The sequence below is a fragment of the Macaca fascicularis genome, chromosome 3, assembly GCF_037993035.2.
Source record: "Macaca fascicularis isolate 582-1 chromosome 3, T2T-MFA8v1.1".
NCBI classification, from domain to species: Eukaryota; Metazoa; Chordata; class Mammalia; order Primates; family Cercopithecidae; genus Macaca; species Macaca fascicularis.
Genome location: NC_088377.1, coordinates 144,178,840 through 144,195,179, shown reverse-complemented (window position 1 = coordinate 144,195,179; position 16,340 = coordinate 144,178,840). Strand labels below are relative to the sequence as shown.

The 16,340-nt window shown below is 41.8% G+C and overlaps 1 protein-coding gene across 24 annotated transcripts in view; it reads left to right on the top strand.

Moving 5' to 3' along the window:
• CCDC146 (coiled-coil domain containing 146) overlaps positions 1–16,340 on the top strand; it is a 245,750-nt gene that overhangs the window by 174,730 nt on the left and 54,680 nt on the right. For 23 of the 24 annotated variants that reach the window (XM_074035692.1, XM_045387559.2, XM_074035688.1 and 20 more), the window contains 6 exons: positions 249–473; positions 2,360–2,588; positions 7,202–7,330; positions 7,845–7,982; positions 12,629–12,877; positions 14,248–14,800. In XM_074035692.1, the coding sequence (XP_073891793.1) occupies positions 249–473; positions 2,360–2,588; positions 7,202–7,330; positions 7,845–7,982; positions 12,629–12,877; positions 14,248–14,451 (1,174 nt within the window). In that variant the 3' untranslated portion in view covers positions 14,452–14,800. Of the gene's footprint in view, positions 1–248; positions 474–2,359; positions 2,589–7,201; positions 7,331–7,844; positions 7,983–12,628; positions 12,878–14,247; positions 14,801–16,340 lie in introns of those variants that run through there. The other variant, XM_045387553.2, reaches the window with a different exon arrangement.

Genomic DNA, 16,340 nt, shown 5'->3' with positions numbered 1-16,340 from the left:
CAAAAAAAAAAAAAAAAAAAAAAAAAAAAAAAGATTTTCTAATCTGGAGGAGAGAAAATCTGAGACCTGGAAGGATTATGAAAATTCCTGAAGAGTATTATAAGATGAATATCATTATTACTAGCATCATCATTTCAAGGGCTACACTAAAGCAAGGTCTGCTTTGATAGTGCTTGTGTTTCAGAAGCCTTCATTCCTTTTAAATAAAGAAAATTATCATCTTACCCATTGTCTTATTATTTTAAAAGAAAGCTACAAAATTCCATGCTGAAACACGCCAACAATGTTACCATCAGAGAGAGCATGCAAAACGATGTGCGCAAAATTGCATCAAAACTTCAGGAAATGAAAGAAAAGAAGGAAGCCCAGTTAAATAACATTGACAGACTTGCCAATATGATCACAATGATCGAAGAGGAGATGGTGCAGCTTCGCAAAAGATATGAAAAAGCTGTTCAGCATCGAAATGAAAGGTAAAAACCAGGTGTGAGAACAGAGCACCAGGGATCCAATTGAGGAATGTCACCTCTTTTTCTACCTAGACTTGACAGTGAATAGTGAGGGAAATGTGATATTCAGGTTTCATTAGCCTTTGGAGAGAAGGGACTGTGTGTTGCTTCCCTTGAAAATAAGAAATGCTGTCCTCATGCCGGGCACAGTGGAGTGATCCCAGCACTTTGGGAGGCCGAGGCGGGGGATCACTTGAGCTCAGGAGTTTGAGACCAGCCTGGGCAACATGGTGAAACCCTATCCCTACTAATAAAATACAAAAAATTAGCCAGGTGTGGTGGCGGGTGCCTGTAATCCTAGCTACTGGGAGGCTGTGGCATGAGAATCACTTGAACCTGGGAGGCAGAGGTTGCAGTGAGCCGAGTTCGCACCATTACACTCCAGCCTGGGCCACAGAGTGAGACTCTGTCTCCAAAAAAAAAAAAAAAAATAGAAATACCATCCTCATAAACAGGCAAAGAGGAGGGGTTTGGGGAAGTTGCTTGCTTGAAGATCAATGTCCTTTCCTAGGTGGTCATTCAGGGCGCCTCTTATAACATCAGATTCTTTCAACATAATTGACATAAATAAGCGTGGAACTTGTACCCATTTTTGTGGTAGGTTTGGTCTTATTATATTTACTCAGCCATTCTCCTAGTTCATTTGCTCAGCAAGTTAGTAAGACCTTTAGGAGTAGCATTATTTCTTCCAGGCTGTAATTATATCATTAATCAATGTTTACTTCAGCAGTTCCCCCAAGTTACTTATGCTCTGAGAAATAGGAATGTGAAATTTGCAGAGCCCTGTGATAATGACATCTGGTATCAGAATTTTTTAATCAAACTTTGATTGTGTGCTTTTCTGTATAAGGCATTAGAGTGCTAGAACTTGAGAGTACAAAAATGTGGTACAACATTGCTCCTGGCTTCGGTTATCAAGAGAACTTGATCCTGAGCCTTTGAAAGGAAAACAGACAAAATATAGAGCTGGGATTAGCCAAGTACAACCACGTGCATGCATGTTTTGAGGAAGGGGAGTCATAGATAGAAGCAATTAAAGGAGGAACTCTGAAATAACAGATATGCATAGTGTGTGGGAAGACCTTTAGGGTCCTTTGAAGAACAGCAGATTTTCAAAGGGCTGGTAGGTTTTTCTCCAGGGGAGAAAAAAAATACTATTTGGCTCCTGGCACAAACCAAAGCTTTTGGACAAACAGTGTACACCCAGGTGCTACTCAGATCAGTGGGGCATGATCAGCCATGCAGACCAAAGCTGCTAGGGTTAGAACATTCTTACTTTGTTTCCTCCCCATATTCTTCGTTCAAGGAGGGGTCTTTCTCCTGGCATGATTACAAAGGATAGATTTTTGTCTGTTTATGGGGAAATTACAATCAGAAATATTCAACTTGAGAAGAAACTAATGGGCCTAGCAACTTAATGTAGAGCAGACTCACACCAGAACTACATTCCCTGGCCCCCTGCCTGTGTGCTTCTGGCCAGGCCTTAGTTGGCAAGCTTGACCCGAGAAAAGGATCTGCAGAAAATCAGACTATGGGATCACTTTGTTTGTGCATTGGGAATGACATTCTTTCCCACCCCGGGAAAACCTTTGGGACTTTCAGAGACACTGTGGCTAGCCAACCACATGGTCGGTCTCAAACTTGAGAGGCTCAGTAACCCTCCTATCCCTAGAGAAATCCAAAGTGTGGATGTAATTTAACTAGAAAGCCATTGGTGACTATCTGTCATCCTCTGGAAGTATATGCTGTGTTGATGTATATCTTGCATCCAAAGCCAGAGGGAATCACAATGACTAGTAAAACGGTGGTCTCAATGCCCACTTAACCTCTACCTCTGAATTTGACCACAGTGGCGTTCAGCTGATAGAGCGGGAAGAAGAAGTATGCATTTTTTATGAAAAAATAAATATCCAAGAGAAGATGAAACTAAACGGAGAAATTGAAATACATCTACTGGAAGAAAAGATCCGATTCCTGAAACTGAAGATTGCTGAGAAGCAAAGACAAATTTGTGTTACCCAGAAATTACTGCCAGCCAAGAGGTCCCTGGATGCCGACCTAGCTGTGCTCCAAATTCAGGTGGGTGAGTGATCACAGGACACTTCCTCAGACCATTTATTTTTTTCCACCTTTATTAGTTTGTAGATGAGTTCTTGCATGTAAACCAAGCCATACTATTTCTAGGACCTGTAAGAATCCATCTTGTTTAAAAATGCACATGAATGCTGCTCTAGGGTGGAATCTGCGCTTCAGGCATCCAGACTCCACATTGTCTTTTTTTTCTCATGAGGCATTTTCTGCCTTTCTTAGAATTTAAAGTCTCCCAGGACTTATCTCTAGCTCAGTTTCCTCATAGCTCAAACTTCACTGATCTAGACTCTCACTACCCTCAGCATACTCATGTCGTTGCTGCTTGCTGGATAGATCTTGAGGATGAGCCAGCACTCTTTTGATACTCTGGCCCCCAGAGCAAGAGATTGTCTGGAGATTGTTGCTTATTAGTAGTTGGCAGTCACATATAACTTGACTCTTTATTAACCACTGTAGTTCTATGATAGCTTAGTAACTTGGCCTCTGACATGGCCTTTTTTAAAGTGGATAAATCCAAAAAACTAAAACATGAAAAAACAAAATAAAATATGAATATAAAGCTACTTTCTTCACATGTGTTACTAGGGGTTTATTCTTCATAGAAACTTTTTAAAATTAAACTGAAAACTGTGTAGCCTAAACTTGTTCCCATTAACTCAATGTAGCAGGAACAAATTCTAACCTATAACATTTTTTCTAAAATGTCAGGTTTGCATTTGGATATTTTTTCCTGATAATAAAGTTAAGATATGTGGTGAATGAAATTTTGTAAAAGTATAAAAATTATAAAGAAGAAAATAAAATTGTACCCCCAAGATACAATTACTGTTAAAATTATCAGAAATCTGGGAGAAATCCTTTCATTTGTTTTCTAGGCATACAAGTAAATGTTTTCATTAGCTCATGCCCTGGACAGTTTTGGGCCCCCCCCTTTTTTTTTTAATCATGTCAAGGGGATTCATAGGATTTCATGGGACTATATGATAGATCTGCTTTCATATTTTATGCCATTTGAATGTGCATATGCTGTATAGATAATAGCCTCTTTCAGTTTGCACAAATATGCCAATGTTCTGATTTCAAGTGTTTTTTTTTTTTAATTGAGCCATGAGTTCTTCCATTCATTTCTTCAGTAAGTGTAGCCAGATTCAGATCAATTGGCCAGAAAGTCCCCCTAAACTCCCACAGGCCTCCCCAGGCTTCCTGGAGCTCTGACTTCTGCTTCCAACAAAGGTTCATTTGAGGGATCGCCCATCAGCCTGCATACATAGTGCCTGTGCCACTTCTGTGCCATGTCTGCAAAGGCACAGGACTGACCCCTTCCTCAGGCTATACCTACACAAGACCATTCATGTGAGACCTCCGTGGACAGACTTTATTAAAGATGTGGGGCAATGGTATGTGGGGTTACATTACAGAAATGCAAAGCCCTTCAATTAGATATCAGACATCCATGCTCTTCTTGGGGGCACTCTATCACTGGAGACACTTCCCTGAGTGCTAATACTCTGTACTGCACCCTTGCCTAGCTCAATTTCACTGGCTTGTCTTTCACCTCCCCTCTCCCTCCACAGCCTCATCATCCCAGACGGCCCCCAGGAACTCCATACTTGCCCCCACTTCATTTTACAGAAGAATTTGGCTCTCTCCGGCTTTTTCCCAAAATGAAGCTTCAGGTCTATCTTTTCCCATCCTACACTATCAAGATGCAGAGCAACATAAAAGAACTTTAAATTCAATAAAATCTGCAACAGAATAATTTCCTCTCTATTGTATAAGCATATTCTTTGTGTTCACTGCAAATCAATACTTCCATTCAGTGGATAAATTGTTCTTAGAAAAAAAAATGTCATTTTGTTATATAAAACCAATTATCTAGTGTGAAATGTAAATTCACTTTTACCCAAGAAGGAAATATTATACATTTCATAACACTACACTCCCTACCTGATGGTGAACTTTGATCATTTTGATTGCACATCACCTGAGACATGCAGACTATGTGTTATCAGTTATCTGCTCTACCGGAGTGAATTCTGATTATCTGCTCAGCACCAATCATGTGTACCCTTGAAGGATGTGCTGTGAAATTTCTAGCTTCAGGCAAGCCGTTTCTGTGCCCTGTTCTGCAGTGCCAGATCCCGGTCATATCCTGTTGTTTTTTACAGCCACAGTGTCTTTTTTTTTTTTTTTTTTTTAAGTCTTCCCCCTTTTTTGCATCATTTTCAGAATTCTCTTAAGGTTTGCATTTTTTTCAGTTGTCCAGAACAGTTTTTAATTGTCCAACAGTCTAATCCAAGGATTATCATGAGTCTGTTCTCCTGGTTCTGTAATGATAGCTCAATTTTAGGCACCTGGGAAGTCACATGAATTACTTTGGGACACGAAGACACTATTTTACATAAACAGCATGAACAGTTTTTCCTCAAATGCCAAAGGAAAACTAAAATCGAGACACCCCTTTATAAGCAAGCACTGTATTTTTGTTTCTTATTTAGTTTCCTAATTAAGAAAAGGGAACATTAGTATTGTTAATAATAAATACAACAAATGCTTGATTACATATGTATGTATACTTCAATTCTGTATTAAGGACATTTAAGGAATGTAGATACCGGAAAAAGGACAATGTTAAATTATTGATCACCATTTATAATTCTTTCTGTAGGGAGGAGGAGCATAAATTTTAAAAATGCTACCTGTATCCATCTTTTTTTTGAGACAAAGTCTGGCTCTGTCGCCCAGGCTGGAGTGCAGTGGCTCGATCTCAGCTCACTGCAACCTCCACCTCCCAGGTTCACACCATTCTCCTGCCTCAGCCTCTAAAGTAGCTGGGACTACAGGCGCCCGCCACCATGCCCGGCTAATTTTTTGTATTTTTAGTAGAAACGGGGTTTTACCATGTTCACCAGGATGGTCTCGATCTCCTGACCTTGTGATCCACCTGCCTCGGCCTCCCAAAGTGCTGGGATTACAGGCGTGAGCCACCGCGCCCGGCCTACCTGTATCAGTCTTAGACATGTTGTAAAATACCATAAATACATTATCTCACATGATGGATCAACCCCGTGGGACTGAGCTTTTTCTTCCTATTTGACAAGTGAGGAAACTAAAGTTTAGAGAAGACAAATGATTTACCTGAGATTACACAGGTATTCAGTAGGAAAACTGAAAAATAATGCTTCTTGATTGTCACCTCTCTCTCCCTATAAAACAAAAACTAGGTGTGGCTACCCTTCCTATTTAGGAGTAGCCATGTTTCTTCATTCACCTCCAAAATCTCACTGATTCAACAAATACAGTTAATACATATGACACTATATTAGGGATTTAGCAGAAAAAATACAAATAGCCCAAGCTGTTCCTCACAGAGCATACATTAGGTAGGTTCAATGATTAAGAATGTTTTTCTCCTTCTTTGGGAAGCCATTAAACCCATTGCCAGCCAAGTGTTTCAAAATGAAGTCCAGCGTGTTGTATGCTAGTTACCCTGGTCTTTGTAACAACCTGTAATGAAGAGGTGAAGGTTGTGTATTAGTTCATTTGCATTGCTGTAAAGGAATACCTGAGGCTGGGTAACATAACGAAAAGAGGTTTATTTTGGCTCATGATTCTGCAGGCTGTGCAGGAAGCATGGTGCCAGCATCTGCATCTGGTGAGGGCCTCAGGAAGCTTCCAATCATGGTGGAAAGTGAAGGGGGAGCAGGCACGTTGTGTAGCGAGAGGAAGCAAAAGAAAGAAGCCGAGGAGCCAGGCTTTTTTTTTTTGTTTTTTGAGACGGAGTCTCCCTCTGTTACCTAGGCTGGAGTGCAGTGGTGCAATCTCGGCTCACTGCAAGCTCCGCCTCCCGGGTTCACGCCATTCTCCTGCCTCAGCCTCCCGAGTAGCTGGGACTACAGGCGCCCGCCACCGCGCCTGGCTATTTTTTTGTATTTTTAGTAGAGACGGGGTTTCACCATGTTAGCCAGGATGGTCTCGATCTCCTGACCTCACGATCCGCCTGCTTCAGCCTCCCAAAGTGCTGGGATTACAGGCTTGAGCCACCGCGCCCGGCTGAGCCAGGCTGTTTTTAAACAACCAGATGTCACTTGAACTCACAGAGTGAGAACTCACTCATTATCATAAGGACAGCACCAAGCCGTTCATGAAGGCCCCACCCTGCCCCCATGACCCAGACACCTCCCACCAGGCCCCACCTCCAACATTGGGGATCACATTTCACTCAACATGGGATTTGGAGGGGGCACATCCAACCATATTAGGCTGTATACTTGGAGCCCTGCAACCACGCAGCATCCCATGAACATGACACAAATGGGAAGCAATCAAGGGTTGCTTGTGAAATCAGCTTTTTCTATGACCCAGAAGGCACTGCCTCACCTTGTATGGTCAATTGTAGACATCATCATTGCAGTACCATAAATGAGCAGTAAACGTCACTTAAGCAGGTCCCATCTGATGGGGTGTTAAGAAAACAGAGTTCTCTTCTACCCTTGTCTGGGTTAGTCCTCCTGAAAAACTCTGAAGACCCTAGGCAATGTGATTTTCAAATTTACTGAGCTAGAGAATTCATTTTAAAGTTAATGTTTTTTTCTTAATAGTTTTCACAGTGTACAGACAGAATTAAAGACCTGGAGAAACAGTTCATAAAGCCTGACGGTGAGAACAGAGCTCGCTTCCTTCCAGGGAAAGATCTGACCGAAAAGGAAATGATCAAAAAATTAGACAAGGTAAACATTCTTGCTTAAAATTGCATCTGGTAGCCCCTTGTTGATGTAGTTCACAGATACCTACGGTACTGTTTCATGTTATGCTGACAGACCTATCCTTCGTTATTCGAGTCACTAATATAGTCCTTTCGTTGTAATCTAGTCATACATTCTAAGCTTGATTTAGACACTTGACAAAAGAAGTTCCAAACCAGTGGTTTTGAGATTCCGAAGGCACCTTTCTCTCATGGCCCAAAGGAGTAATTCTGGCATCTTAAATGGATTAATTTGTCTTCCTGATGGGAACACATCAGAAGAATGGTGATGTGGATGCTAGATAGAGCTGAGGGGGCCCTACTGTAACTCCCAGAGGTATCTACAGGGGCTGGGGCAGGGGAAGTCTTGACTTAACCCAGCTCTAAACACTTTCCAGAGGTATTTTGTAGGGGTAGGGGGAAATAGTGCTCTAATTAGGAAATAGGATTTTGTCTTGGATGACATTTTTTCTTCCTCTTGAAACTATTTTCAAACATAGCTGGAACTACAACTGGCCAAGAAGGAGGAGAAGCTGCTGGAGAAGGATTTCATCTATGAACAGGTCTCCCGGCTCACAGACAGGCTCTGCAGCAAAACTCAGGACTGCAAGCAGGACACGCTGCTCTTAGCCAAGAAGGTAGGCCTGAGACCCTGCCTTTTCCCTTCTGCCCCTGCTCCTTTATTACCTTTTATTTTCCACAGACTGATAGATTTATTGAGGGAAGCACTGGAGAGATTAGGCTTTATGACTAGGGAAACTTAGAAAAACGGAAGGATGACTCAGAATTGTCCAAAATGTTTCAATCTTACTCCCTGAACGAATTCACTTCGCAGTGGCAAAACTTAAGCTTTTAAATGACAGTGTTCAAGTTTCACTTAGCAGGGCAACTACCAACTATGACCGTTATTATCTTTGTATCCCATGCACAAAGTGAAATCCTTTCTAGTTCCTTTTAAGCGGAGCGCCTCACTTATCCAGTGATCTTAGTAGGGACTGCTCCAATCCAGAACTCAGCCAGAACCCAGAAATAGAAAGGGACTGTTAAGAGAAATGCAGTCACACAACACCCAGACCAACTGCACCACGGAGGTGCCCACCAGGCACCACTGGTGAGGAAAGGCCAGGAACACAGAACCCCTTAATTTAATAAGCATAAGAGGCTAGGATGGCAGATCCAAAGCCTCAGGGTGGGGGTGGGACTGCTAGAAGCTGCACTGAAAGGAGCAGCCAGCAGAGCCCCTAGAAGTCCCCCTAGACTCCCACAGGTCTCGCCAGGCTTCCTGTGGCTCTGAGTCCTGCTTCCAACAAAGGTTCATTTGGGGAATTGCCCCATCAGCCTGTACACCCAGTGCCTGTTCCATTTCTGCGTCATGTCTGTGCACGCGTGGGACTCCCTCCTTCCTCAGTCTACCCCTACACAAGACCATTCATGCAAGGCCTTTCACGCGTACTATAGAGCCATCAGAGGCTTGGCCACTCACCTGGCCTCTGGGGTCCTCTGGAGCATCCCGCCAGTACAGAGTTCAGCCAGTCAACAGTAATTACTGAACACCTGCTATGTGCTACACTCATGCTAGGCATGAGTTCAGAAACAAAGAGGAAGGGACACATTGTTTACACCATAGGAAGCTCACAGGGTCTAGTAGGGAGAGACAGATGAAAACAGATAATGGTAATACCCACACCAGAGACTGTGGGCTCCTGAGGGCAGCAATTGTTCCTTGTTCTTAATTTCCCCAGTGCCTAGCATATACCAGGCTCTAGAAAAACACTTACAAGATGAATAACCAGTTCTGTTTCAGAAGCACATGTGGCACACTAAACAAGAAATGATTGTAAATCTTAGACTACCTTTGCCATTTTTATTTGACTCTTATGCTTCTGCTCTGATGACTTCTATGAATAGACTGATCAGGCCAGTGGCAGGTATGCAAATCACAACTTTGCCTCATAAACTAAGGTAAAGTTGTGAGTCACACGTCTGCCACTGGACTGATGCTAAGGCTTAGTTAAGTTCAGGCACTTTGCCTGAATTAGCATGTCTGATATTCCTTTAAATAAATGTTGCCTGCCTGCCTTTTGCAAAATGAATTTCCCTTTCCTTGGGGGAAGTCATTTTCACTGAGGCCTGACTTATCAAAGCTGATGGCAGAGTTGCCTGGAAAGCAACAGTAATGCTAGGGAAATGTACATAGCGGCCACTTTCCATAGCCAGGAAAGCTCCAGCACAGCTGAGTCCTAGTCTAACAATCATTCTCCCCTTTCCTTTCCCTACCTTCCATGCTCTCCATTGGCTTCTTCCTCCTCCCCAGATTTCACTGCCCCCTCCATTTGAAATGATAATCTCATAGTAGGCAGAACTGGAAAGTAGAAAGACATTCAGATTCCAGATCTATGATTTATCAAAACTAGCAAATGGCCTTGAGAAAGATGGACAAATGATCTTAAAACTCAGTTTTCTCATCTGTGTAATGGGTGTGATAGCCGAAGTTGTTGCAAGTATTACACAGTCGAACACATAAGTGGCCTAGCCACATTAAACAAGATTGCACATCTCATCAAGTCCTCACTCCTCCTAGATAGCTTATGGCTCCTCTTGCAAATTTCCCAACAGAAGTGGGAGCAGAAAGTGGGAAATCTCAGTTAAGACTTGGAGCAACCCAGAATAATACGAAGCTTTGTTTTCTAATTTATGGAAGAGAAGGGAAGTTGGCTAGTTACACAGACGGACATACACACTCAAGTGTGCAGTGGTTGAGTGGAAAATGACTCCCCCCAAAGAAAAGGAAATTCATTTAAAAAAGGAAAGGCAGCAACATTTAAAGACACATCAGACATGATAATTCACTCAAAGTGCATTAGCTTATCTAAGTCTTAGCATTTCTTATTTTATGACTTAAAGTTGTGAATTGCACCAGTGCTGCTGGACTGATCAGTCTGTTAGTGGAAGTTGTCAAAGCCGAAGTGTCAAAGTCAAATAAAAATAGCAAAACTTACGACTCATTGAAGTTTTTAGTGGTAGTCATTTTTATTCGATACATGCTTCCTAAAAATTAGTTCAGTATAGAAGTCATAAAAATTTATATTACCTACCATTAAGGAGGCAAAATTTGTATATAATAATCAGTTATTACATTTTCAGAGGCAGGTAAATCACTAGCCGTAACATTCCTCTAAGCAGAGGTACAGATGTGACCGGATATGCTCTTTAGGAGAGGAAGGTATTCAACATTAGGTGTAGTATTTGGAAGCTCATTTGCATGTCCCAATTTATCCTGGTCCAAGAACAAAGAATGAAACAGACTAAGAGTTCATTCATTCCTTCATTCAGAAAATATTCAACTTTAATTTGGGGGCAGGGGTGCCTCTTATATTCCAAGCACTGTCCTGAGCACTGGGACTATGATGATGAGTAAAACAAATAGTCCTTGTCCTCATGAAGAGTACATTCTTACAGGATAACAGACTAATCAAATAGAGAAAAACATGTATCATATCAGCAGTGAGACATGATGTGAAGAAAAAATAAGGCAAGGTAGGCGGAACTGGTGAGTGTTGCCAGGTAGAAGGTATCACCACTGAACTGCCCCCTATGGCTATCACACTAAAGGATTCTACCATTTATAAGACAGAGAGATTACAGGAACCCCTAATTCCAGTTTTACTTCTTTCCTGCCTTTTGAGATTTTTTTTTTTCCAATTAGTGCTACTTTTTAACTGTATTAATGCTAAATAGCTGATATTAATAGGTTTAAAAAAAAAAAAAAGATCTGGTCGCAGTGGCTCACGCCTGTAATCCCAGCACTTTGGGAGGCCAAGGCGGGTAGATCACATGAGCTCAGGAGTTCAAGACCTGCCTAGGAAACATAGTGAGACCCCATCTCTATGAAAAATACAAAAACAAATAGCCAGGTGTGATGGTGCACACCTGTGGTCCCAGCTACTTGGGAGGCTGAAGTGGGAGGATCACTTGAGCCTCAGGGACAGAGGTTGTAGTGAGCTGATACCACACCACTGTGCTCCAGCCTGAGTGACAGAGTGAGACCCTGTCTCAAAACAAACAGACAAAACACTCCAGGAACAGCTCTCATTCTAAGTTATTGACTAAGTTTTCCCCAGCTCGGCTCATGCATGTTTCTGACCTAGTAATGATGCACACCAGGAATTATCAATAACGCCAACATGTCAGTGTGACGGTTTTCATTTAAAAAGTCATTTCAGATGCAGAACTTCTGCTGATCATCTTACATAAGCAAAGAGGAACGTTAGTTCTACCAGATTTTTGCCCCTGGATAAGTGACAAACTAATAACGTCAAATTAAGCTAGAATTTAGGCATCAAGAACACTCTTGGCTGGGCACAGTGGGTCATGCGTGCAATCCCAGCACTTTGGGAGGCCAAGGCAGGAAGACTGCTTGAGCCCAGGAGTTAAAAACCAGCCTTGTCAGCACAGCAAGTCCCCATGGCTACAAAAATAATAAATTAGCCAAGTGTGGTGGTGCATGGCTATAGTCCTATCTACTTAGGAGGCTGAGGCAGGAGAAGCGGTTGAGTCCAGGAGTTCCAGGATGCAGTAAGCTGTGATCACACTACTATACTCCAGTGTGAGCAACAGAACAAGACCTTGTCTTTATTTTAATTTAAAAAAAAAAAGAACATCCCTGGCTGGGCGCAGTGGCTCCCGCATGTAATCCCAGCACTTTGGGAGGCCAAGGCAGATGGATCACAAGGTCAGGAGATCGAGACCATCCTGGCTAACATGGTGAAACGCCATCTCTACTAAAAATAAAAAAAGCCAGGTGTAGTGTTGGGCGCTTGTAGTCCCAGCTACTCGGGAGGCTGAGGCAGGAGAATGGCGTGAACCCAGGAGGCAGAACTTGCAGTGAGCCAAGATCACGCCACCGCACTCCAGCCCCGGCGACAGAGCGAGACTCCGTCTCAAAAACAAACAAACAAAAAAAAACATCCTTTCACCTCTCCTTCTCACCTCTTAAAAATGCTTAAAAATGGGCACTAACCTATTCTCCTTAATGTTATCCACCTTGAAATCTAGTAACTAGATAAACAAATCCTTTTCTTGTTCTCTCCTTGTCCTTACACAACCAGGGCGTTCGGCTCAATCTCTGCAGTCTCTTCCAGTTCTTAATTTCTGTGAATTCCAAGTTAGACCCTCCTTCCTTCAGGCAAAAATGCACCCCACCATTATAGACGGCCAGCAGCCTGCCATTTTAAGTCTTCGTGGACCGCATACATAGACTAAGCCTTGGGCTCTTTAATTCTAGATGAATGGCTATCAAAGAAGGATAAAAAATGCAACTGAGAAAATGATGGCTGTTGTTGCTGAGCTGTCCATGAAACAAGCCCTAACCATTGAACTCCAAAAGGAAGTCAGGGAGAAAGAAGACTTCATCTTCACTTGCAATTCCAGGATAGAAAAAGGTCTGCCACTCAATAAGGAAATTGAGAAAGAATGGTTGAAGGTCCTTCGAGATGAAGAAATGCATGCCTTGGCCCTCGCTGAAAAGTCTCAGGTAGGCTTTGGCTCCTGTATTGCTTTTCTAAAGGGTGCCAGCAGGGGCTGCTTTCAGGGGGTCATTCATCCCACAGTATAAGAAAAATTTCCCCACTCTACCACACACAGTCCCAACAGTCATCAGAAGTGTGTTTAAAGATATTCTATAGATAAGTCAAAGTGCAGTAATCCAGAGTGCCACAATACTCACTGAAGAACACTTAGCAAGCACAGGTCCCACCCCACAGCCTTACATCCTGGGCTGCCGAGGCTGAACATCATGGCCTTCCACCAGCATAGTGACGACCAGGCTGGCATCGGTCTTGTCTCTAAGTCTCCAATCTCTGTCTTGGCACCTCTGCTCAGACCACACCTGACTGTTCCATGTTCATCTGCTGTGGCCTCCACAGCATACAGTGAGGCCTCCACCCACATTATAGTTGCCATGCCTTCTGCAGATGCTCGATGTACATCATAGGCCTCAGCGGCCCCCCTTTATTTTCCCACCTTAGTCCTCTGGCCTAAGGCTAGGTCTATCACTGACTCCCCCTGCAAGTTAGATACCAGATCTTCTGCCTACCCCCATGACCTGTCAGTATTCTTAGACTGGAATTAGGCATCTCTTTCCAAGGAGTCTACATCCTCCAGATGTACAACTCACTCAAACTGTCCAGTGGATGTCACCAAAAGGGTCCCTATTTGCTCCTGAACCCAAGACAAAACTGCATTCAAAACACACTAGGAATACCTGAGCACAGGTATAAATTACATGATTTATAATTTCCGCACCACCTGGGACTGTTCCTTTTAGGGCATTCAGATTTTACCTGTGGTGTCCCACTGTCATTTATCAGAGGGCTTTTTAGTGCAGTAAGTGATTACTCTGTTTTCCAGAGGCACAGGCAAAATCTCGAAAACGTTGCGGTTCAGAGCAAGCTGGTGACCGTTTTCCTCCTCTGGTTGCACTTTACTCCTCTATCTCTTCCATTGTAATATTTGCTCACCAATGACTTACCAAAGGAAATATGTTGCTCTGCCTTTGTCAAAAACAGGGAAATAATTAGTGCTTGATGACAGATATTGAGGTGGAAACATAGTTAGGACCCACGAAGCAGTCTTTGAAAAACCCTAAACTCCAGGAATAATGTGATGCTGAAGCAATACAGCCCATTCCAATGAGGGGTGGGTGGGTGGGTGGGGGTGTGTGTGTGTGTGTGTGTGTGTGTGTGTGTGGTGTGATTCCACCCTCCTACTCCTCCCATCCCTTTGGGGAGTATCAGCTAGCACAGTCAAAGACTGTCCAGGCCAGCTGCGTCTTTTGGGACCTAAGGATAAAGTGACTTCACCAGCGTTTTCAGAGAACTGAAAAGGAAAAATCATTCTTTGCAGGAGTTCTTGGAAGCAGATAATCGCCAGATGCCCAATGGTGTTTACACGACTGCAGAGCAGCGTCCAAATGCCTACATCCCAGAAGCAGAGGCCACTCTTCCTTTGCCAAAACCTTATGGTGCTTTGGCTCCTTTTAAACCCAGTGAACCTGGAGCCAATATGAGGCACATAAGGAAACCTATTATAAAGCCAATTGAAATCTGAGTAGGTGAACAAATCCAGGCCTCTCAAGGAGAGGACTTCAACCAGGCTTCCTTGTACCCACAGGTGAAAAATGTGAGCATAATACTTCCAATTTTATTGATAAGTAAGGTAACCACAATTAGTCAACAACAGAGTACAACATGGTTTCTTTTTACCTACCAACTACTATACCTTTCATGACATTGAATAGGACACAGAACTGTCCTACATTTATATGTCAAAGTATATATTTGAATTGCTTATATTTTCTTTTTCACTCTTTATGTTGAGTACATTCCAGAAATTTGTAGTTGGCAAGGTGCTATAAAAATGCACTAAAAATAAATCTCTTTTCAATGAAGTACAGAAATTGGCAGAGTAGTCTTTGTTTATTAAAGAAAAAACAAATACCGTTCAATCTACACACTTTAAAAAGAAACAATGGCTATTTGAAAAGGAAAATATCTCAAGTATTGCAAAGGCATAACTCACTTTGTCGAATAAGAAGTAGCACTTAATCTTGGTAAATCTAAATTATGTAAAGTAGTGAAACTTGTCATGGCTGTTTGCATTTTTTTTCATTTTACTTTTTTGACTAATAATAATTGTACCTACTCATGGGGTACATAGTGAAGTTTCAGTACATATAATGTATAGTGATCAGATCAGGGTAATTAGCGTATACATTCAAACTTTATCATTTCTTTGTGTTGGGAATATTCAGTATCCTCCTAGCTGTTTGAAACTATATATTATTGTTACCTATAGTCATCCTACAGTGGTATAGAACATAGGACTTATTCCACCTATTTCACTGTAATTTTGTGTCTATTAACAAATCTACCCCATTCCTTCCTTTCCTCATCCTTTCCCCTAACCTTCCCAGCCTCTTGTATCCGCTGTTCTACTTTTAGCTTCCACATGAGTGAGAACAGTTTTTTGCTTACACAAATGAGTGAGAACATGTGGTGTTTAACTTTCTGTACCTGGCTTATTTCAATGAACATAATATCCTCCAGTTCCTTTCACGATGCCACGAATTACAGGATTTTGTTCTTTTTTGTGGCTGAATAGTATTCCATTATGTATATGATATGTATGTGTGTGTGTGTGTAACTCATTTTCTTTTATGTGTTTATCTTTTATGTGTTTATCTTTTATGTGTTTATCTGTTGTTGGACACCTAGGTTGATTTCATATCTTGCCTATTGTGAATAGCACTGCAGTAAATATGGGGGTGCAGATGTCTCTTCAGTATTCTGATTTTCTTTCCTTTGGATAAATTTCCAGTAGGGAGATTGCTGGATCATATGTTAGTTCTATTTGTAGTTTTCTGAGGAACTTCCATATCATTCTTCATAGTGACTTCTCTAGTTTACATTCTTACCAACAGTGTATATAAGAGCTCCTTTTCTCTGTATCTTTACCAGCATTTGTTATTTTTTAACTTTTTGGTAATAGCTATCATAGTTGGGGTGAGATGATACCTCATTTTTTTTTTTAATTTCTATTTCCCTGATTTCCCTGATGATTAGTGATGTTGAGCATTTCTTCATATACCTGTTGGCCATCTGTATGTCTTTTGAGAAATGTCTGTTCAGGTCATTTACCCATTTTTAAATCAGATTGTTGTTTTTGTAGTGTTTTTTGGTGTTAAGATATTTGAGTCCCTTATTTATTCTGGATATGAATCCCCTATTGGATGATTAGTGTGCAACTATTTTCTCTGATTCTATAGGTTGTCTTCACTCTGTTGTTTCCTTTGCTGTGCAGAAGGTTAAAGTTTGATGTAATCTCATTTGTTTATTTTTGCTTTTGTTGCCTGTGTTTTGAGGTCTTATTCATAAAATATTTTCCCAGGCCAATGTCCTGAAGCATTTCTCCTATTCTTTCTTCCAGTAGTTTTATGG